We start from the raw sequence: 22323 nt of genomic DNA, 5'->3' as shown, positions 1-22323 counted from the left end.
GTAATTAGAAACTTCTTTCCTGGCCGGGCCCAGTGGCTCACGCCTGTAATCCCAACACTTTGGGAGGCCGAGGCGGGTGGATCACGAGGTCAGGAGATCGAGACCATCCTGGCTAACGTGGTGAAACTCTGTCTCTACTAAAAATACAAAAAATTAGCCAGACGTAGTGGCACGCGCCTGTAGTCCCAGCTACTCGGGAGGCTGAGGCAGGAGAATCGCTTGAATCCAGGAGGTGGAGGTTGCAGTGAGCCGAGACCACACCACTGCACTCCAGCCTGGGCAACAGAGCAAGACTCTGTCTGAAAAAAAAAAACAAAAAACTTCTCTCCTGTTAGGCTGTTGGAAGAGTCCATGTTCTAAAACCTTTAAGAAAAATGCCACAGGATGCAATGTCCAAGCAGCGGCAGGGTGTGCTGCAACAGCCGCCCTCCCACTGCCTGTCTCTCCCCTTTGTGTATGAACCTGGTCTTGTTACTTACTTAGCGTGAGCCTAGGTTTCCTGGACTCTCAGGTGGGGACCATCATTTGGACATCACAGGTGTTGTGAGATTAACAAAAATCCTATGTTTTTCCATGGGCAGCCCACAGGACAGTGCCCGGCACCTCAGTCTAACTAAAGACAGGGATGTTCCTGTCCCTTCTGCCTCCTCAACAGGCAGACCCACCCTTGAAACATACATGACACCACAGAGACCTCCCTGAGGGCCCCTCAACTGCATGGACATATTCTTCCCGCCAAGCAGGGGGATCCCAGCCAGGTCCCCACTGACCCAGTTTGCAAAACGAGTAAGAGGAAGAGGACCTATCCCAAGGTTATGAGTGGACATAGACCTTTGTCCACCCGGCAGACATTCGTGTCTTTCTCCTTCCTTTCTCCAGCTATCGCCATGTTGAAGGATAAGGAGCCAGGCTCATTCATCGTTCGAGACAGCCATTCCTTCCGAGGGGCCTATGGCCTGGCCATGAAGGTGGCCACACCCCCACCTTCAGTCCTGCAGCTCAACAAGAAAGGTAAGGTTACCACTCCCTATTGATCTGTTCAGCTGATCCACAGAGAAGCTCTGTTGGTTTATTATTAGGCTAATAAGATAGAAGATGACTTTAACAATACCCACAAATTTTTTTCTTAGTATTTATTTTTTTCAGGTATATTTTACAAAGTATTCACCTTATTTAAGAAAGAACATTAATTTGTTACTTTTATTTTCTTTTGTTTTAAATAGGTAATCCATATTATTGTTCAAAAATTAGAACCATAGGGTAAGGCATCCACTAAGCCCGTTTTGCTTCCATTTCGGCTCCACCTCCCTCACTACCCTCTCACCTCCTTTGGGCAACCATCTGGAGTAGATTCGTGTGTGTCTTCACTGATTACCTGTCCAAATGCAGGCAAATACACATTTTTTTTGTGAAAACTAGCATACAATGAGCACTATTCTTGTATACAAGAATAGTGTATCTGAAAAAGTGTATCTATACCCAGTAGGGTATTTTTAGATGGATTAAAAGTGATACTAGAATAAGCCTAGACTCATGAGAGATCTCTAATGCAGGTAAAGGAGTATGCCTGCCTGAATCCTTTTTGCATTAAAAGTCATGGCAAAAACCATAATGACTTTTGCACCAATGACTGTAATAGAAGGATTTCTATTCCTTTGGGTATAATACCCAGTAATGGGATTGCTGGGTCAATGGTATTACTGCCTCTAGGTCTTTGAGGAATCGCCACGCTGTCTACCACAATGGTTGAACTATTTTACACTCTCACCAACAGTGCAAAAGCATTCCTTTTTCTCCACAACCTCACCAGCATCCACCAATCATATTTCTAAGGTTGCTTGTAGCTGGTGTTCTCTTTGGAAGTTCATGGCTTTCTATCTTATGAAAATCCTGCAACCAATTGATCCATTCTATTGTTGGTGGACACTTAATTTTCAGTTTATTCTTTTTTTTTTTTTCCTTTTTTCTCCCCCTGCCCATTTTGCCCCATTACACTCATCTTTGTGTGCTACCATGCTGCAGACTCTAAGGAAGGGGAAGCTATTCTTTCACTCTGTCTGTCTCCCCAAATGGAAATTGTGGGCTGAGGGAACATTGCAGGTTTTTGGTTCCCTGTAAGGGGAACTTGACTCACTAGGAGTGGGGAAATCAGAAGCAGCTCGGATTTTAAACTCCCTGTGTTTGCAGAAAAGTAAGCACCCACCTGGTTCACTCATGCTCTGTGCCTAACACCCGAGAAGATTTTTCCAAATCCTTGGATGAAACCTCTGCTTCATGCTTCCTGGAGAAAATCGCCTTGGAGTTACACCCTGTGGAATGTATGATTTGGCTGCCAGGAGGTCCAGCCTCAGGCAGGGCTGTAGCGTTTCCAGGGAACATAGATGGGTTCATTTTGGCACAGGTAATGGTGTGAGAGTGGAAGGGGTGGGGAGTGAGTCTGGGAAGGACCCGGGGCTCAGTCAAAGCTCAGTCCTGAAGCCTGTGGATACTGACTGTCTTGAGCAACGTGGAGAGAAGGCATTGTGTAGGGGAGAAAGAACAGGTAATTCTTGAAAAGTAGGATCTTCTAGCATCCAGAATTCCAGCATAAGAAGCCTAACAGGATGCTACTTCTGAGTGGAAATAAGGGCTTTTGTAACTGGAGAGCTGAATTAGACCTGATTGTTGAGGACTGTTCAAGCCTTATTTGGAAGCAAACTGAATAATGATGGCAGGAAAAAGGGTCGCAGGACCAAGAGCATCTGGCAAGTCTGCAGAGATGAGAGATTATTGGGAGAGCAGGAATGATGGATGATTTTACTTGGCTCCTTGGTTTCCGTGTGAAGTTTTAAAGCAGGACAAATAACATTTCTGCATGCATTGTCTTTTTGGAGTCTAGATGAGAAGGTATAACTATTCTTACCTCTGTGTGTGCATCCTGCCTCTCTGACAGATTTTGGACTCAATCTGAAGATGAAGGGAACAAAATAGGGGATATTAGAATAGCAGACTTCAGGAAACCCAGCATGGTTGGTGGCCTCTGGGTGAAATCTTATCTGGCTGCTGTGTCTTCACCCTGCCCCTGGATTTGACATTGAGATTTCACAATTCAAGGACAGATTTGAGCAAAGAGCTTACCAGCTCATAAAGAGCCACAGCCATTCACCATACCACTTCCAGTAAACTGGAGATGGGACAGATGGGGACGTTCTGGATGCCGTTCTCCAGAGAGCCCTGGCTAGAAGGACTTTTCCACTAGCCATTTCTCATGAGTGGCATCCAGATCCACTCTTGGTGTGGGATGAACCCAAAGGGACTTTCAGTTTGGAAGCCAGGCATCATTTTCCTCCCACAACTGAATGGCAGTATGTTCTTATCCCGGTTTAATTCAACACAGCCTTTTATGGAATCTGATCATTTCCTTTTCTGCAAACTTTACTGCCCTTGTGAAATGCTGACACAGTGATGTTTGTCATGTTTATAAACATCTTTTGGAAGCCTGCTGTGGGCAAGGCACTGGGGATCAAGCCCAACTCCAGTGGGTCCTGCTGCCAGGAGGTTTCTAACATCAGAAATATTAGAAGTTTAGGCAGACATGCCCCAATGGAGGGTGATGAAGGAAGCACTGGAGCACAGAAATACAGCACACTGTGAAGGTCTGTTGGACTCATTAGCATAGGGCAGCGACTTCTTGTTGTTTTGGTTATGCTGTTTGTACTTTTCCACTCTCAGACAGTTTCGCCATCCAGTGGCTTTTTATGATGTGTTTTCTCTTTGGACTCATGGGCTGGCCTGAAGCAGATGTACTGTTTACTATTAATAGCAATGTGGTAGAGTGCTGCTCCTGTGCAGCTGAGTGCTTGCTTTCTGGAAGGTTTTGCAGATCCAGGTTCCTGGTTAAATCCCACCCGGAAGACTGACCTCCTTCCAGCTCTTTTTAGCGATTCATTCTAGGTATCATTTTGTGTCTGAGCCTTTCTCGCCTTTCCTCTTTGGGAGGGGATTCAACTGGAGATTCATGATCCTCTTTCTTAGCTGCAAACTCATTCCCTTCATTGGGGATTCTTGCTGAATGTTTGAGGGCCTTTCCCAAGGTACCTCTCCAGCCCCTACACTGTCACTGCGAGTGTTCCCACCCTGTAGCTGGCCTAGCCTGTGCTCATCGGTCGTCCTGCAGCCCGGCTACCATTCCTAGGATGAAGATGGTTCTTGGCAGCCTCTTCTGCAGTGGCTCGACTCGTATTCAGAGAAGAAACTTTTCAACTGTAGCTCCTGGCTTTTATGTTCTGTCTATTGAATTCTCCCATGCTCCCCTTTTCAAAAAATGCTTCTTTCTTTACATTTCTTGTCACAGCTGGAGATTTGGCCAATGAACTCGTCAGGCACTTTTTGATCGAGTGTACCCCGAAGGGAGTGCGGTTGAAAGGGTGCTCGAATGAACCATATTTCGGTGAGTTGCTTGAGAGGTTGCTGTCAATGTTCTGAACTCATGAGGCCTGGATTCTCTCTGCTCACCTACCTGAGATTTGGTACCATCACTCTTGTGATGGTTTATTCATATTTCAGTCCCCAGTTCTGAAATCCCGCTAATCTGAATTATTATCTTTAAGATAAACTAGATTTGAAATTGTTCTTAAAAGTTTCGTCAAAACCAAACAAATGAAAAGCAACATACCAGAAGTAGCAATTACAGACATCAATAAGATTCTGTCCTAGTTGGCAAGCAGATCCTGAGAAGGTTGGAGCTCCAGCGTCACCCTATCCCACAGCACAAGGAACAGCACAGAGCTCCCAACAGAGCACCCTCCCATCCCTGCAAATTGGGAGCCTTCCCTACCTCACGAGCTTGCTGGAAAGATGACTTGAGCCAGCCACACAAAGCATAGTGCAGCCTTAGGCATCATCATTTTTAGAGCTTTGTTAAGAAGCATTGCACAGGGGCAATATATAAGGTTAAAGTTGGAGGTGGCTTGATTCAAGATCCAGCAAACTGTATGCTTTAGTCTTTATAATTTGGTAATGATGTGTCTATGATAAGAATAATCAACAGTTCACTTTACTTACCTCTCAGCTATCTTGTGGAACTTGTTACTTCTTTGAAGTTTTGCACAAAGCTGCACGCTAATCTAACATACCAGCTGTTGAAAAGATAAGGACTCAGCCTTTGCATCCGTTTCATTCCAGCTAATAAATTGGCTGAGCACACAACACCTACAGTGGTTGTTGACTCTTGTTTGCTCTCTGTCCACTTTGCAGGGAGCCTGACAGCCTTGGTGTGCCAGCATTCCATCACGCCCTTGGCCTTGCCGTGCAAGCTCCTTATCCCAGAGAGAGGTAAGGGGTCCTCAGTGCTAGTCTGGCTCTATGTAGATTGTCTGCAGTCAAGGCCACCGGTTTTAGAGATCCATAAAGATCCACTGAGAAAAATAATAAGACTGGAAGTTTTTTTGTATTCTCGTGGTTGAACCCAAGAAAAGGCCAATGAGTTCACCCAAATCAAGGAGAGAAGAGGAGATTCTGCTTCACTGACAGCTCCCAGATAGCTTTACTTCATGGATTTTGATGAAAGATTTCTATAGAGCAAAGATTCTGTAGCTTAAAAATATAAAACCCTCAGACAAAGAAGGCTTCAGTGTCATTGACATTTAATTTTTACATTTCTACAAAATGGGCAAAAGGTTGATGTTGTTGAACTTAGACGATGGATGCACTGTTCTTTTTACTTTTATGTTTGTTGAACAATATCCTTAATAAAATTAAATAGCACCCACAGCATGTCAGGGCGATGTGACCGTATGTCCCACTTTCCTAAGCAGTCACAACTTCACATAAAAATGGTCTCACTTAATACACAGACAGGTAAATGTGATTTACCTTTCAAAGTGTCATTATTCATATGACTAATGCAGTGATTAGAAAAATATTTTGTTAGGCCTTTTCATCTCTACTTTTGTTCAGATTGTGATCATGGTTTCTGTGGGCCGGATTATTGTCCCAAAGAGACTCTTGACTCTGCAAAACCATTGCATGTCACCATCTGGGAATTCTGTCATCAATTTGTCTAACTTTGCCATGAGGATTCTTGGTCAGGAGCAGGACTCATTTCTATATTTTCTTGCCCCTTCCTACAGATCCATTGGAGGAAATAGCAGAAAATTCTCCCCAAACAGCAGCCAATTCAGCAGCTGAGCTGTTGAAGCAGGGGGCAGGTCAGTAAATGTAGCTCCGTTTCTACATCTGGTGACTGGGGAGAAAAAGGACTCACCGACACAACTTCCTTTTGCACTTTCAGTATTCAGGTTTCCTTTCTTTTCTGTGAGCCTTGAAAGAGGTTTCCTTTTATAGAAGCTTGCACAGAGCTGGGTGGAGTTCAGTTTTTGGGACATCAACAAGGGCTTCATGAGCCGGTCTAACTCAAGCAAGACTAAATTCAGTGGAATAAATGTCAAGCCCTGGAATTAGTTTGGGGGAAAATATAGTAAGACAGGATGTGGGTGACCTGTCTCGGCAGCTGTAAATTTAAAATGTTCCAGAGACATGACTCAACAAGTCACTTGACATGAGTCAACAATTTGACCCACACTGCCAGCAACCCCAGTGAGACATGCAACAACCAAGAACCAGCTCGCCAGAGAGAACAGGTCACTTTTAAAAAAATGTGTTCATAGAGTTTCCTTTTTAGAGCAGTGACAGATTCACAGCAAAATGGAGAAGAAGGTATAGAGATACACCTATACACGCACAGCCTCCCTGCTGTCAACATCCCCCAGCAAAGTGGTGCACATGTTAGAGTTGATGAACCTGCATTAACACAGCCTGAGTCCCTAGTTCAGGGACTTGATATTTAGGTTCACCTTGATGTCATGCATTCTGTGGGTCTGGACAAATCCATAATGACAGGTAATCGCTGTTACAGTATCATAGTGAATAGTTTGATTGCCCTCAAAATCCTCTGTGCTCTTTCTGTTCGTCCTCTCTCCCCCACCAACCCCAGGCAACAGCTCATCTTTTTATTGTCTCTATGTTTTCAACTTTTCCAGTATTGTCATATAGTTGAAACCATACAGTTCATAGCCTTTTGAGGCTGGCTCCTTTCACTTAGTAATATGCATTTAAGTTTCCTCCATGTGTTTTTATGGCTTGATAGCTCATATTTTTTTTTTTTTTATCAGTGAGTATTTTATTGTCTGGGTGTACCAGTTCGGTAACCCATTCACCTACTAAAGGACATTGTGGGTGCTTTCAGGTTTTGGCAGTAATGAATAAAGCTGCTGTAAACACCTATGTGCAGGTTTTTGAGTGGATATGCGTTTTCAGCTCCTGTGGGTAGATACCAAGGAGCGCATTCTTGGATTGTATGGTAAGAGTGTGTTTAGTTTTATAAGGTACAGGCAAACTGTCTTCCAATGTGGCTCTCCCGTTTTGCATTCCCACTAGCAATGAATGTGAGTTCTTGTTGCCCCACATCCTCACCAGAATTTGGTGTTGCCAGTATTCTGGATTGTGGCCTTTCTAATAGTAACGTAGTGGTATCTCATTGTTTCTGATGACTTACGATGTGGAGCGCCTTTTCAGATGCTTATTTACCATCTGTGTATCTTCTTTGGTGAGGTGTCCATAGAGGCCTTTGGCTTGTTTGTTTAATTGGGTTTTTGTTATCTTATTGTTAAATTTTAGGAGTTATTTGTGTGTTTTAGACACTACTCCTTTACCTGACAGACCTTTTGAAAATATTTTCTTCCATTTCATGGCTTGCCTTTTCATTCTTTTACAGAGCAGAAATTTTTAATTTTAATAAAATCCAGTTTATTGATTTCTTATTTTATGGATTGTGACTTTGGTATTGTATCTTAACATTCACCACCAAACCCAAGGCCAGCTAGATTTTATAGTTTCAAATTTTACCTTTAAGTCTATGATCCATTTTAAGTTAATTTTTGTGAAGGAGGTAAGGTCTGTGTCTTGATTCATTTTTTATTTTTTTGCCTGCAGATGTCCAGTTGCTTCTGTACCACCAGTTAAAAAATCGGTCTTTTTGCAGTTGTATTGCCTTTGCTATTTTGTCTAATATCAGTTAACTGTATTCACGTGGGTCTACTTTCGAGTTCTTTAATTGACCTATTTGTTCTTTCACCAATATCACATTTTCTTGATTGCTTTAGCTTTATAGTAATCCTGGAAGTCAAATAATGTCAGTCCTCCAACTTTGCTCTTCTCTTTCAATATTGTGTTTGCTATTTTTGGTCTTTTGCCTTTCTGTATTAACTGTAGAGTCACTTTGTCAGTATACATAAAATAACTTGCTGGGATTTTTATTGAGATTGTGTTGAATCTATAGATGAAGTTAGGAAGAACTGATATCTTGACAAAAGTTGAGTCCTATCCATGAATATGGAATATCTCTCCATTTATTTAGTTTTTTGTATCTTTCTTCAGAGTTTTATAGTGTTCCTCATATAGACTTTGTCTGTAGTTTGTTAGATTTAAATGTAAGTAGTTTTTGGGAAGTGCTACTGTAAATAGTATTGTGTATTTAATTTCAAATTTCACTTGTTTATTGCTGGTCTGTAGGAAAACAATTGACCATTTGTACATTAAGCTTATATCCAGCAATCTTTCTGTAATTGCTTATTCGTTCCAGGCCAGGTTACTTTTGCAGCATTAGATGCAGTCCTAGTGGCCCCAGTTTAAGAAGGCTGTAAACAAACCACACACCATAGGGCTCTTGTGGTTCTGTGGCCATGAGGGAGGGACACAGCTAGAGAGGACAGTGGGACCTGCTGACTTTCAAACCTTGAGTTTCAAAACCATTGGAAGTTTTTCGCTCAAGGTAGGTGTTTACTGTAAGAAATGTTGGGGATGGGATTTCTGAGTCTGGCAGAAGATTGGACTAGAAATACCTCCATTCTGTACCTCATAACTGCAGAGTAGTTTACAGGTGTAACTCCACAATAAAGGTATATGAAATATATAGGTATTTTCTTATTTCCTCTATAATTTGTATTATTTTTCTATGTAGCTTTTCTCTGTAAACTTATACATCACTGTGTCTGTTACCTAGCTAAAGTAAAATTACTTTGCTTTGAATGGAATTATAGTGTTTAAGTCATTTTAGACTCTCCTTATAGAATAAGTTACCTGTGGCCAAAATAAAGGTGAAAATAGCTTGCCCCAAATTGCAAGTGTGCTAAAGCTCGAAGCTCCAAAATGAAGTGTAGCTGTGGTCATGGGTTTCCGGCCATGTTCTGCCACTCAGGATTTTGATCTCTGTCAAATCACTTAGCTTTGCAGACCTGAGGTTTGTATCTGGTCAGTGGGGATAATAATATTTCCACACATAGCTGTTGAAAAGATTAAATGAATAGGACATTGAAAATGCCTTGGGAGCATTTTTCTGGCCCAAGAGAAATGGTCTTTCCTGGGAAGCCAGCCTTGCCCTTTCCCTTGTGAGATCTAGATCTCACCTTTGGGCCTGGGCTGGTCCTGGGCCACAGCCCCTAAATCTGTTTAAGTCTGTTTCCCTGGAGCCCATCATGATTCTTAGCTTTCTTCTGTTAAAGTAACAGTGGACCCTGTCTGTGGGTCCCAGTGAAGTGCCCAGGAGGATGCAGGAATTTACTATAGACCTCTCTGATGAGCAGCTCACTCACTCTCAACTGAGGAGAGAGGGCTACGAAACCAGATCCACGCTGATGGATTTATTTGTTTCAGTTGCACCTTTTAAGAATGTCTTTGAAATTTTGAAAACCTTTAATTAATGGTTTTTAAATCACAACTTATGCATTGTCAGTGTTCAAGAAAGCGCAGAAGAACAGTGATAGCAACAGGCACAGAGCACTTGTCCTGCCCAGCTTATTGGCTCCTCCCCTTCACCCACAAGGCGTGTGGGTGTAGTGTCCTGTCATCCTGTGTCATAGACAGAGGACCCAAGGTGGCAGCTCTGGCTCCTGAACGGCAGATCTAGGCCTGGCGTTCAGCTCCCACGTCTAGCCATGCCCATATCGTCTCAGGGACACAGCCCTGCCCATTCAGCCCAATATGGTAGCACCAGGGGACACGCAATTTCATTTTTCTCCTTTAACTTCCTAGTTATCCTGCATTCACCCAGCAAGTGTGGAATTAATAAATGAATTGAATGAATTTAGTTGATCATAACAGTGCATCCTGATAGCACTTGTTTTTAGATATTAAAACTTTCTCTTCTATCCTGACTTATTTTTAAGTACACTTTTCCATCTTTTAAAATTACATTGAAATGTATCGATAACTCCAATTTTTTTTAAAGGGTGGGTCTTCTTAGAGTCAAGACTTCATTCAGAACGTTGAGTTTGTATCTGATCATCTGAGTTGGGCATTTCTATATGAAGCTTAAATTATGACTGCCTTGAGCTTCTTTCCTTTAAAAATCTTATTTCTAAAACACATTGAGAGCTGCAAATGTCTGCTGTCCATTACATTAACCCAGGTTCCAAGTCATGGAACCAGGACAGCAGATATGTCACCAGAAGAGTGAGGCTGTCACAGTCACCAGTCCTCAGTTGGTGTCGTCTTTACCTGGAGGATTGGCTGCAGATGTTTAGAATCAGTGCAGAATAAGCACTGCAGCAAGATAGTAGAACTATTGCAATCTCTGATGACCTTCCAGCAGTTTAGTGGGTTTTCTTTCCTAAACTGAACTTCATCTGTTTTCCTAATTCACTTAGAGTCCTAGACTCCTGGATATGCAATGTTCTTTGAAATGATCATGTCCAATTTTCCCATTATAAAGATTCAGGAAGCCGAAACTCAGAAAAATTAGCAGTCAGACAGCTCACAAAGATAGGAATAAACTTTTAATTCTCTCCAGTTTAATCCCTTTTTTTGATACTAAGGCCATTATGCCTTTGTTCCAATCTCTAAAACAATTTCTATTTGTGATTTAAGCCTCGCTTCTTAATTGTTTGTTGTTGAAGCAGAGGAATATAATACAATCCTGAAAAGAAAGACTTATTTCTTTTTAGTAGACTTCTAACAGATTTCCCAGAAATGTTGTGATTGCATTTTTAAGCATATGATAGGTATACTTTTTAAAATAAAGTCATATATGTTCTTTAAGTTTTAAAAATGTAAAATAAAAGGAAAGGAAAAATGAATTACTCATAGATCTGTTGCCCCTATGCAGCCCCTGAATGTTGGAAGGAAGGGTAGACAGCAGGTACAGTGTTCTCTGGCCCAAAGACCACTCCTGATGTCAACCAGATCCAATCCTATACTGCCTTTTTTCTTGTACTTGGGATCATGCTGCATGTACAATTCTTTTCTCTTCTCTTAGCATAATAAGTTGGTTTTTAAAACATAATGCAGGTCTCATTTTTCCATGGCTACACAATGGTCCATCACATAATTCACCTCCTTATGGATGTTCATTTAGCATGTTTCTAATTTTTAATACCACAGACAATGCTTAGAGGACCATCTTTCTGCATTATTTCTTTTTCTGAATTCTGGAGTGTTGCCTTAGGAAAAATTCCCACATGTGGGCCTCAGACTTTTGTTCTGTGTTATCAAGTCCCTTTCTCAGAGTAGCCTAGCAATGGGCAGAGCTCTGTTTCATGGGTCTGGTGGATGCCTTCCTGGTAACTCTCACTGGGCACTGAATCTTCACCTCTGGCCAAGAGCATTTGTCAAGTGGCATTGGATGGTCTTGGGCCAGGTGCGGTTGGACAATCACAGGCAGGCACAGGCATGCCTGTTCTCTGCTGGAGAGAGGCTTTGGGGCACTTGGTGTCAGTTGGCTGCTGTGTGCTCCATAGAACAGGCTCCCTAGTGGCAGCATTTTCTTCTCTGCTTTGAGGAATGATGACATAGCTCCTGCATTTGGGGAGAGAGATTCCCCAAACAGCAGATTCCTACCAAACTCTCGCCAGCAAGACTACTCCTCATCAGAAAGCCATCTGTGACTCCTTCAAGAGAGCATGGGTCTGGGTTGTGGCAGCTGTGGTTCTGTGTGAACTGATTGAGATTGTGCCAATTTTGTGGAATTTTCCTAGTAGTTAGGTCAAAATTTCCCCTTTTTTCTCTCTTTCGTAACTGCATGATCAACATGACAGTAATGCTAATAAAATCAAAGGCGGACTGTCCCTTTCATGAATTCTGTTTTTGAATTCTCCAGGCTCTCTCACAGCTCCTATCTGTATGCACACATGCTTTTCATTTTCCCGTTCTAATCATAGCAGACGTGGTTTTTATTCTGCTCTCCCTGCTGATTGCTGATGACGTCTTTCCATGCCGCCGTGTGATTTTCCTGGTTACTGCTTGCTGGTTGCTTGGTATTCCCCCAAGGGGGCTAATTTTACCCCTCTCTCATTTCTGATGTGTTTCTGGTTTTTCCCACTATAATGAATATGTGGCACAAATGTCTTTCCCTGCAGGTTAACTATCTCATGTGATTATAGAATATTTCCTTTCTCAATCTCCTCAGGAGTGGGACCTCTGGGTTACTTATAGGCATTTCAGATCCACCTGAGAAATATTGCCAAGTATACTTATCTGTTCTCATGATGCTAATACAGACACATCCGAGACTGGGTAATTTATAAACAAAAAGAGGTTTAATGGACTCACAGTTTCACTTGACTGAGGAGGCCTCATGATCATGGTAGAAGGTGAAGGAAGAGCAAAGGCACATCTTACATGGTGGCAGGCAAGAGAGTACGTGCAGCGGAGCTGCCCTTTATAAAACCGTCAGATCTCATGAGACTTACTCACTCTCATGAGAACAGCATGGGAAAAACCCGCCCCATGATTCAATTACCTCACACCAAGTTGCTCCCACCACATTTGGGTATTATGAGAGCTACAATTCAAGATGAGATTTGGGTGGGGACACAGCCAAACCATATCACTAAATGATCATCAAAAATAGTGGGCTCAGTTCCTCAGAGTGTCTCCAGCTGTAAACACTGTGGCCTTTGCTGTGGAGAGAAAGGATGGTCCAGCAACTCATAAGTCGCCCTGCACTGTGACACCCAGGGACATCCTAGCCTATCTGTGGTCTTGTGTGTCAGTGCCCCCTGCAGCACACCTGTCAAACCACCTGCCAGCGCACCTTCCAGTGCACCTGCCAACATATCTGCCAGAACATCTTCCAACATACCTGCCAGCACATCTGTCTGTGCACCTGTCAAACACCCGTCAAACCACCTACCAATAGGCATGACCCTTGCTGGTTCTGAAAAGTCAGACTTAAAGGCAAAGAGAAGATGGAGCTGCTCCCCAGGGCTGCCTCCCCAAGGAGGACATGGCCGAGGGAGACAGCACCACCCAGCACATACTGTGCATCTGAGTGCTGAGACGTGTTGCTGTAGACTATGGGGAAGCACTCTTTTTCTGTTAAGTGAAACTTTAGAGGCCTTTAACCGTGGAATTAAGACATCCACATGGTCACTTACAGGGACTCGTATATAGCAGATAGGGGGCGAGTGAGTGAGGGCAGTTCTGTTCCTCAGGAGGAAGCCTACTCAGCCTTTGGGCAAGAGAGGCCCTGGTTTCCTTCAATGAATGAGCTTCAGGCTGAGCCTGGATGTTTTGGAACACCTCAATTTCACCCATGCCCTGAAGTCACACATGCACTTGAACTGCAGGGTCACAGGCTAGAAGGGAGAGAAGAGTTGTTATGGAGCCCAGTTGTTTTTCTTCTCGCAAGAGGAGATGGTCAGGGACAAGATCCACAGCCCTCCCTTGGCAGCATGGGGAGCCAGGACACAGGCAAGGCTGGGCCACTTTTGGCTCTTTCCAGCCTGTTCTCTGAGCTCACTGCAAACCATTCCTTCTCTCGGCAACCAGGATTCCAGGACACATGCTTCCCTCACAGATGTTTCTCAGGGGCCTCTGGGCTCCTTACCTATAACAGTAGTTGGGTTTTGTGCTAATGTGACTGTTGTCCATACCCATCCTGAGACCAGAGAAGGTGCCTTGGGCTCCACCTGTGACACGAGGGTTTAATACTGCTGCAAGGCAAATAGAAAGCTCCCTCTGGCTGGTGGGAAGGCAAAGCCACACCAGGCGGGTCTGCTTTGCTGCAGTAACTCACTTATTGTCTGCCTTGACATGGGGGCAAGTGCATCCTTGGAGCTCTCACTTTTCATGTTATCAGAATTAGGCGCAAAGGCCATCTGCCCTACATGCACCCAGCACAGGTCACATGTGCAAGTCGTTCATAAATCCACAGTCTGCGCATCAGCAACTGCCTGTGTGTTAACAGGACACACCTGTCCCAGTAGTTGCAACTTACATGTGTCTCCCTTGGTGTCTTCCAGCCTGCAACGTGTGGTACTTGAACTCCGTGGAGATGGAGTCCCTCACCGGCCACCAAGCGATCCAGAAGGCCCTGAGCATCACCCTGGTCCAGGAGCCACCCCCTGTGTCCACGGTTGTGCACTTCAAGGTGTCAGCCCAGGGCATCACCCTGACAGACAATCAGAGGAAGTGAGTGCCTAGAGGGAGGCAGGAGCCATCCAGCAGGGGCGGGGGTGTCACCTTCCTCTTGCTCTTCCCTAGTGCGAGTAGTCATCCAGGTAAATCGTTAGCCGTGCTTGAGGTCATGAGTCACCCAGGACCTGTCTAGGCATTTTTCTCTCATTAAATAGATCCTGGGAACCACATAGAAACTATTAGCATTTGTTCTGAAGGTTATTTTTCTTAGAAATCAGTAAAATAATAAAAAGACATTTGGCGTTTTAAAATTACACACATAATTGCAAATGTAAAAAATCGTTTAACTCAGTTTTTTGAAAACACTCTGATATGATCAGAATCCATTGATCTTGGCACCTATTGTTTTAACAGAGGATCATTTCCTTTCAGGTGAGAGTATGACCTTGATATGTACTATTTCCGTTGGCCAATTGCAAATGACTTAGGCCAGAGCTGTTACTGAGCCAGTTACACTGGAGCCGATGTTCTCAACGTGGACCTTTACTGAATGCCCAGCACAAGCATGGAACAGAGCAGCCACAGGGCTGTTCCTCTCTCCCTCCCTCCAGAATGCCATCCCTGAGTGGAGCCTGTGGCCTAAGAACAGAGCAGTCCAGATGCACTTGTTCTGTGTTGTGTGGTTGAGGAGGCACGTTGGCATCAACTGTGGCAGCAGCGTGATGGCAGGAGCCATCACAGCCGAGAGGCTGGCAGGGGACACTCAGACTAGCCTGGCTTCTTTCTCAGGATGCTCCCCCAGAAGGCCCCCATGCCTCTCTGTGGTGTCCATGTCCTTAGACGCAGGACATTTTCATCATCTGCCCAAAACACCTGGGAGGTGGAAGGCAGGATCTTCCCCTCCGTAGCTTCAGGAATAAATGAGTTTAGGCAGGTTTTGCTCATCACCCTTCACCTGCTGGAAAAAATGAGCACAAAGCAGAGCATGGGTTTTACTGGTCAGACCCGTTCAGTGCCCCTGACACTGACCAGTAGGTAACCCTGGGCAAGGTCCCAATTCTTGATGCTGTCATATTTCAATCTTGCACCAAAATACCTATTTCAAGGTTTAGTGTCTCAAATGAAAAGGGCACTCAGCAAGTGCCCTGTGTGGCACATGCAGGGACAGGGTCAGGTGTGTGGCTCAGCCCCACTGTGTTCTCAGGGTCAAGGTCAGAGGCAAGGCTCAGCTGCACGGCTGTATGGCGGACTCACGGTCAGGTTCAGGGGGCATAGCTTTGCTATTTTGTGGACTCAGGGTCAGAGTCAGGATTGTGCCTTGGCTTTATGGTAGACTCAGGGTCAGGGGCATGGTTCATCTGCATGGTGGACTCAGCGTCAGGGGCATGGCTCAGCTGCATGGCTCACTCAGGGTCCCAGTTGGGCATGGCTTAGCTGCATGGTGGAATCAGGGTCAGTGTCAGGCATAGCTCAGCTACATGGTGGACTCAGGGTCAGGGGCATGGCTCGGCTACATGACTCACTCGGGGTTCCCATTGGGTGTGGCCCAGCTGCACAGTGGACTCAAGAGTCAGTGTCAGGGGCATAGCTGAGCTACATGGTGGACTTAGGCTCCGGGGTGTGGATCAGCTACCTGGAGGGCTCAGGGTCAGGCTCAGGACATGGCCAGGCTGCTTGGTGGACTCAGGCTTACAGTCAGGAGTATGGCTAGACTGCCTAGTGGACTGAGGGTCAGCATCAGGGACATGGCTAGGCTGCATGGTGGACTCACGGTCTGGAGGCATAGCTTGGCGACATGGTAGACACAGGGTCAGGGTTGGGCTCCTTAAGGACCCTCACAATGTTGACTGTTCCCTCCTTCCCACTGCCCTTGGAAGATCTGTTCTTTCTTCACAGGATCTGTTCTATGTGCCCTTGTCAGAGGTGTCTTTTTTCTGTGTCTCTTTAGTTTCCCTGTATTCTTTATACTGCCTGGAGATGGGTCATGTCCACATCAGTTCAGATCTTTCGTATTGAAAGAGATAAAGTTTGAGTTCAGACTGGCTAATTCTGGACAAAAGGGGGATCTTCTCACCAACAATGAGCCTTAAAAGGCACCTGTTTGAGAGGGGCTGCAGGTGGCTGCAGGGTCACCTTGAATTGAAGCACGCCCAGGCTCTGCCTCTGCGCTTGCCTGTGTCCTGGCCTCTCTCTTCATCTCCAGATGAGCTTTACCCTGTGCCAGTGCAGAGTCATTCCCAGAAGGAGAGGGTTGACCCCAAAGCCAGCTAGACTGGCCCGGCCTGGACACAGCAGTGTTGAGATGGGCATCCTCTGGGGACCATGTGGACTGGGTGGATAGCACTCTTGGAAGGAAGGGCTCGGCAGGTGAGCTGGAGGAGGTTGTCTCAGGTGGTCATGTCAGTGACTAAGGGCTGTCAGGTGAGCCGGGAAGGGTGTCTCTATGGGGGTCATATCAGTGACCATGTGGAGTCCTTCCCTAAGGAATGTTCCATGCACAGCACTTTACTGTTCACTCAGTGCTCTCAGACCTGTGACTGCATCTGATTTGGGTGTCTGTTCTGTGGAAGGAGTGGGCTGGTATCATGATCCACTTTTCACAGGTGAGGAAACTGAGGCTTAGAGGCTGGAGGCTGTTAGTGGTTTCCCCACGATCTTGCAGCCAGCAGTGTCTGGCAGGACCAGAGGTGCTTCCTTGTGTCCATCTTACACCCCACCAGCTTTTCCAGTTCGTTGGGGCTTTTTTTTTTTTTTTTTTTTTTTTGAGGTGGAATCTCACTCTGTCACCCAAGCTGGAGAGCAGTAGAGCGGTCTTAGCCCATTGCAACCTCTGCCTCCCAGGTTCAAGCAATTCCCCTGTTTCTGCCTCCCAAGTAGCTGAAATTACAGGCACATGTCACCATGCTCAGCTAATTTTTGTATTTTTAGTAGAGGCGGGGTTTCACCATGCTGGCCAGGCTGGTCTCGAACTTCTAACCTCAGGTGATCCACTCGCTTTGGCCTCCCCAGATGTTGGGATTACAAGCGTGAGCCACTGCGCCCGGCCTGGTAGGGCTTCTTGACCCGATTCCTGCCTTCCACACGGCTGACAGTTTCAGCCTGTGTGGTGCTTCCGTCTACTGGTAACAACTGTTCTGCCCAACTTCATGGCATCTGTTGACTTTGAATGAGCACACACTTTCTTCTCTCCAAGTGATGAGTAAAAGTATAAAACGTTTTCTGCTGGAAGAATCTTCATGTATGGGAGAGCCTGCCCAGTGCATCCGCCATCACCCAAAAGCCCTAGTAACAGGAGCCATCCTCTCTCCCCTGTGTCCCAACAGGCTCTTCTTCCGGAGGCATTACCCCGTGAACAGTGTGATTTTCTGTGCCTTGGATCCACAAGACAGGAAGTAAGAAATTTGCATTTTTATTGAGCAAGGAGTATACTCAATTCTATCTTTTACTTTAAAACATTAACCTGACTCTCTTTTTCTCTTTAATTTGCAAGGTGGATCAAAGATGGCCCTTCCTCAAAGTAAGTTGCTGGGAGGGATTTCTTTACATGCTCTCCTTGTCTACAGTTATACTCTAAAGTTGAATTCCAGATTTTCATAGGGGGTGCCTTATAAGAAAATGACTACACCATGCCAATTTCTTTTAAAAAAGAAGGAAGTAAAAGTGTTGTCATTATGGACAAGGATCTGGATGCCATTAACTTTTCTGCCGGCTGTTGGCTGAATGTGCAGTATTTACATGTGTCATATGACACTGTAGCATAGATACAGGGAGACGGATGGCACAGCATTTTTGGCCATTTGGGAATGCATGGGCTAAGCAGTGCTGAGGTCTGCACAGCTAGAAGGAACTGCTCCCTGTGTGCAGGCGTGTGGATGAAGCGGGTGTTCCAAATTTACCAAATACAAGGGAGTAGGGCCTTCATCACACTGTTGCTCCACAGCCAGTCCAGGCAGCTGTTAGAGGTCCCTCTTTTTTCTTTTCTTTTTTATCTTTTTTTTTTTTTTTTTGAGACAGAGTTTTGTGAATCCAAAACTTTTTTTTTTTTTTTGAGACAGAGTTTCGCTTTTGTTGCCCAGGCTGGAGTGCAGTGGCGTGATCTTGGCTCACTGCAACCTCTTCCTGGGTTCAAGCGATTCTCCCACCTCAGCCTCCTAAGTAGCTGGGATTACAGGCGTCTTTGATGGCTGGAGGTAAAGTGCATGAACAGGTGGCCAGCAGGGTGCTGAGCATTTGGTAGATTTTTGATAGATGCCACTTAAAATTCCTCCTGACTGTGCCGCTGGCAGCTGGAGGAAGTAGAAGCTTGGTACCTTGTGGGACACTGACCACTCTAACTGGACTTTCCTTTGGCAGAGTCTTTGGATTCGTGGCCCGGAAGCAGGGCAGTGCCACAGATAATGTGTGCCACCTGTTTGCAGAGCATGACCCTGAGCAGCCTGCCAGCGCCATCGTCAACTTCGTATCAAAGGTCATGATTGGCTCCCCAAAGAAGGTCTAAGAGCCCACCTCCCACCCTGGATCCACCGATGCCTCTCAAAGCCCTGGAGACAGCTGTGGGGTGAGGGTGGGGCCCCCACTTTTTACCAAACTAGTAACCCTGACATTTCAGGCCCATGAGGGGAAAGAGGATCTTCCAGCTCTACAAAAACAAGAACAAACATCATCACCGTGAATTGACCTTTCCTGAAACTGACTTGCCTGACACATGTCTGTAGCCATATGTTTTTTGGGTAGAAGAAGCTGGGCATGGGTGCACCCCACCCCCTAGGGTCCCCATGGGAAAGGGACATGCAAGGAAACAGCACAGAACACGAGGTGGTCCCCACATCCCTGGCACACCAGCATTCTGGGGGATGAGGAATCCCCAGCCCTTGAGGGAGAGGTGACAAGTGACTGCCATGCTTCGCCCGTTGGCATGGGCACTTCTGTCCAGCTGCACCCGAGGCCAGGAGTTTCCCTCACCTTGGTCTTCCCAAGGTGGAGATGCTAATGAAACTGAGAAGGGGGCGTATGTTTGATGAAGGTTTGTGCAAGTCAAGCCCTTCTGGAGTACAGCGGGGCTTAAAACGAGGGGCCTTTGTGATGGGCTGTGAGGATGAGGGTGGTGGGAAGAAATGGCCATATTAGAGACCCCACCCCACCCCACCATGGTGAGTGCTCCGTGCCTCCTACTCACCTGTGGCGAGCTGGGTGAGCTGGGCTGGGGAGAGCCTGTGAGGACCCTGAGAGGAGAAATGAGAAGAAGGAACAAAGATATCATTTCTGTGTAATTTATATTTTACTTATGCCAAATTATTTATGATAATTTGCCATTGCTATACTGTACCAGTGTCGAATGCTGCAGCCTGCCAAGCTGTGATTTTGCGAGGCTTGTCCCCACGTAGGATGCACCATAGGCCCCTGGCCACCGAAAGTGTGTGCGGTGGACTGTGGGTCTCCCATGTGCAGTGCCGCCCAAAGGTGGCTTTGCCTCAAGCAGCCTACCCTGATGTTTTACTCATTGGAATGTTTTTCCCTGGTTGTGGATGACTTCCTTTCTGATGGAGAGTCCAGGAGGGATGGGAAACACCTGGATTTAAACTCAGCATCCCCCACACGGGCTTTTCAATGATCTTCAGGCCGGACACTGCACGACCTGAAGTTCCCCTGCATTTATCAGCCTTCTTCGTGCTCCTCCTTGCCACCCTGGGGTTCTTGCTGGGGACGCTGTGTGGTTGTGGCATGTGTGAGCAGAACGGAGGATGAGGAGAAAGAGAAGAAACCCCGGTACTGATAAGCTATTTTTGAGTGCCACTGTTTGCCATCATCTAAGCCACTGAATCAAGTGTATTTCAGGCTTATTTCAACATTCCAGCCCTGGTTTTCTTGCTTGAACCTGTCCGTGGTCAAAGGTTTGGGGGAATTTGTGACCCTGGAACATCCCCAGAGTGAGAGATGGGGCTGGGCCACATCGGAATAAGGCCTCAGCCCTGTCCTCTCGCAGCGCAGGTGCTCTGCAGGCACGCTGACTGTCCTGATTGCAATCCAGCCAGAAATTCCCTCTGCTTTCAAAAGTCAAGTCCCCAGTCTTAGGCCACACTGGTGTCACAGGCTCCTGTCAGGGAGCTGGGGTTTGGAAGTGTGCTTTGTGAACTCTGCTTTAAAGTGAGGGGCCGAGGAAAACTTAGCAACAGGCAGAGCTGGAAGCAGCCAAATCACAGTGGATGTTGTGTGTGCGTGTGTACGTGCGTGTGTGTGTGTGCGTGTGTGAAAGCAGGTGGACCATTCCACTTTTTAGCTCCTATTGATGCACCAAACCAAGTGCCTCATTTCTGTGCCAAATGTTTGCCTTGGTCATTGTGGACCTCCTTCTCTAATGTGTGGTGGCATGACTGTCAGGAGATGCTGGCATTTTCAGCAGATCCTCTTGTTGAGCCTTACGTCTTTGGCAGAGGCTTCTAGCATCTCGGTTTTTCATCCACTGCAGGAATGTGGCCACGGGGAGCAGAGGTTTGTACTTTTCCCAAGAGGTCCTCATCCTGAAATGGTCCCTACCCATGTTTAACCCAAAGAGTGCAGGCCAGGTCCCTTATCCTTCTGATGAAGGATGAGAGAGCTCATTTAGAAATCAGAGCAAACGAGGGTCTCAGTATTGAGAAACAGCCTGCCAGGGAATCACAGAGATACTGGGGTGCCCGCGATGGCCCCCGTGAAGCCATGCCTCGACGGCATCCAGGAAGCCGTGCAAACATGCTTTTTGAACTCATTGGCCAGGTGTGATTTTTACACGAAGTAAACGTGGTCAAGGGCATCAGGGAATTTGCTCCAAGCAGATAGCTCCTTCTGAGGAACCAAAGGCAGCAAGTTTCCACGATTTCTGAAGAGCTGGTATAGGAAGTTTATTTCTTCCTTTTGTGTTACATGTGCATTAAACAGAACAAGCTGTGTGTCATCACAGATTGTACTGTGGGCTCAGAAACCGTGAGAGAGCCCCCACCGTGGACACCGGCTCTAGGGCCACAGGAAAAGGAACACTTCCAGGCATTTTGCCTCCAGGGCTCCCGCTGGACAGGCGCATACTGCCCTGGGGAGCAAATGTGGAGAGTTCACGAACTCATGTGCCCAACGCATGTTATAGCCAGGGTCCTACTAACTACTCAGTAAGAAAACGTATTGTTGTATTCCTCCAGTGTTAAGCTATAGCCATGTTAAAAGTCACCGTGCATTTATCCTCAGCATCAAATACTTTGTAACGTCGTCTTCTCTGCCTTACTTGTTAGTGCATATTTTTACTTTTCTGATACTGTAAAGAATATATCCAGTATGTAAATGAATGTTCTATAAATCCTTTGTATAGTCATTTTCTCTGCTCTTTAAATATCATCTCTATTCAGAGTATAATAAAATTATGAACTTGGTAAGCCTCCGTGAGATGGTATTTGTGTGCCCTGAAGGACATTTGTGTGTGTTTGCACGTGTGTGTGTGCATGTGTGCACTTCTATGTATGTGTCTCTGCACACGTGTGCATGTGCTTGCACAGATGTATCTCTGTGCACATGTGTCTGTGCATCTGCGTGTGTGCTCGTTCATGAATGTGTGTGTGTTTACAATCAGTGGATTCAGTTATAAAGTCACAAATGTTTTGCCTTCAAGAATATATTAAGATTTCTGCCCAGAGACCTTTGAAATGTTATATTCGAAGATTTTTGAAGATTAACCACAATGCAGTGTTGATAATGGGTCCTGACATGTTTTCGATGTTGCTGTGAGTACCCCTACACACACACTGGCTGCAGGAACACACCCCTGAAGTGGGCCGCCTCCTGAGGGACCTCCCAGTGTCTATTCAAGTGGGCACTAAAACTGAATATTGAAACTCTGGTGGATTCACTTGCACATCAACAGATTCTGGAGACAGCCAGTGTCACCCACCTCTTCTGTTCCCCCAGCCA

General features: G+C 45.7%; 1 protein-coding gene across 1 annotated transcript in view; it reads left to right on the top strand.

Moving 5' to 3' along the window:
* TNS3 (tensin 3) overlaps positions 1-21791 on the top strand; it is a 321347-nt gene extending 299556 nt beyond the window's left edge. Inside the window, exons 24-31 of the mRNA XM_011946796.1 lie at positions 880-1011; positions 4334-4429; positions 5236-5313; positions 6111-6188; positions 14277-14445; positions 17715-17783; positions 17882-17908; positions 18745-21791. Of these exons, the coding sequence (XP_011802186.1) occupies positions 880-1011; positions 4334-4429; positions 5236-5313; positions 6111-6188; positions 14277-14445; positions 17715-17783; positions 17882-17908; positions 18745-18889 (794 nt within the window). The 3' untranslated portion in view covers positions 18890-21791. The remainder of the gene's footprint in view (positions 1-879; positions 1012-4333; positions 4430-5235; positions 5314-6110; positions 6189-14276; positions 14446-17714; positions 17784-17881; positions 17909-18744) is intronic.
* The last annotated feature ends 532 nt before the right edge of the window (positions 21792-22323 follow it).

Source organism: Colobus angolensis, unplaced genomic scaffold (genome assembly GCF_000951035.1).
Source record: "Colobus angolensis palliatus isolate OR3802 unplaced genomic scaffold, Cang.pa_1.0 Scaffold253, whole genome shotgun sequence".
In the NCBI taxonomy this organism is placed as follows: Eukaryota; Metazoa; Chordata; class Mammalia; order Primates; family Cercopithecidae; genus Colobus; species Colobus angolensis.
This window is presented reverse-complemented; position numbering and strand designations above follow the sequence as displayed.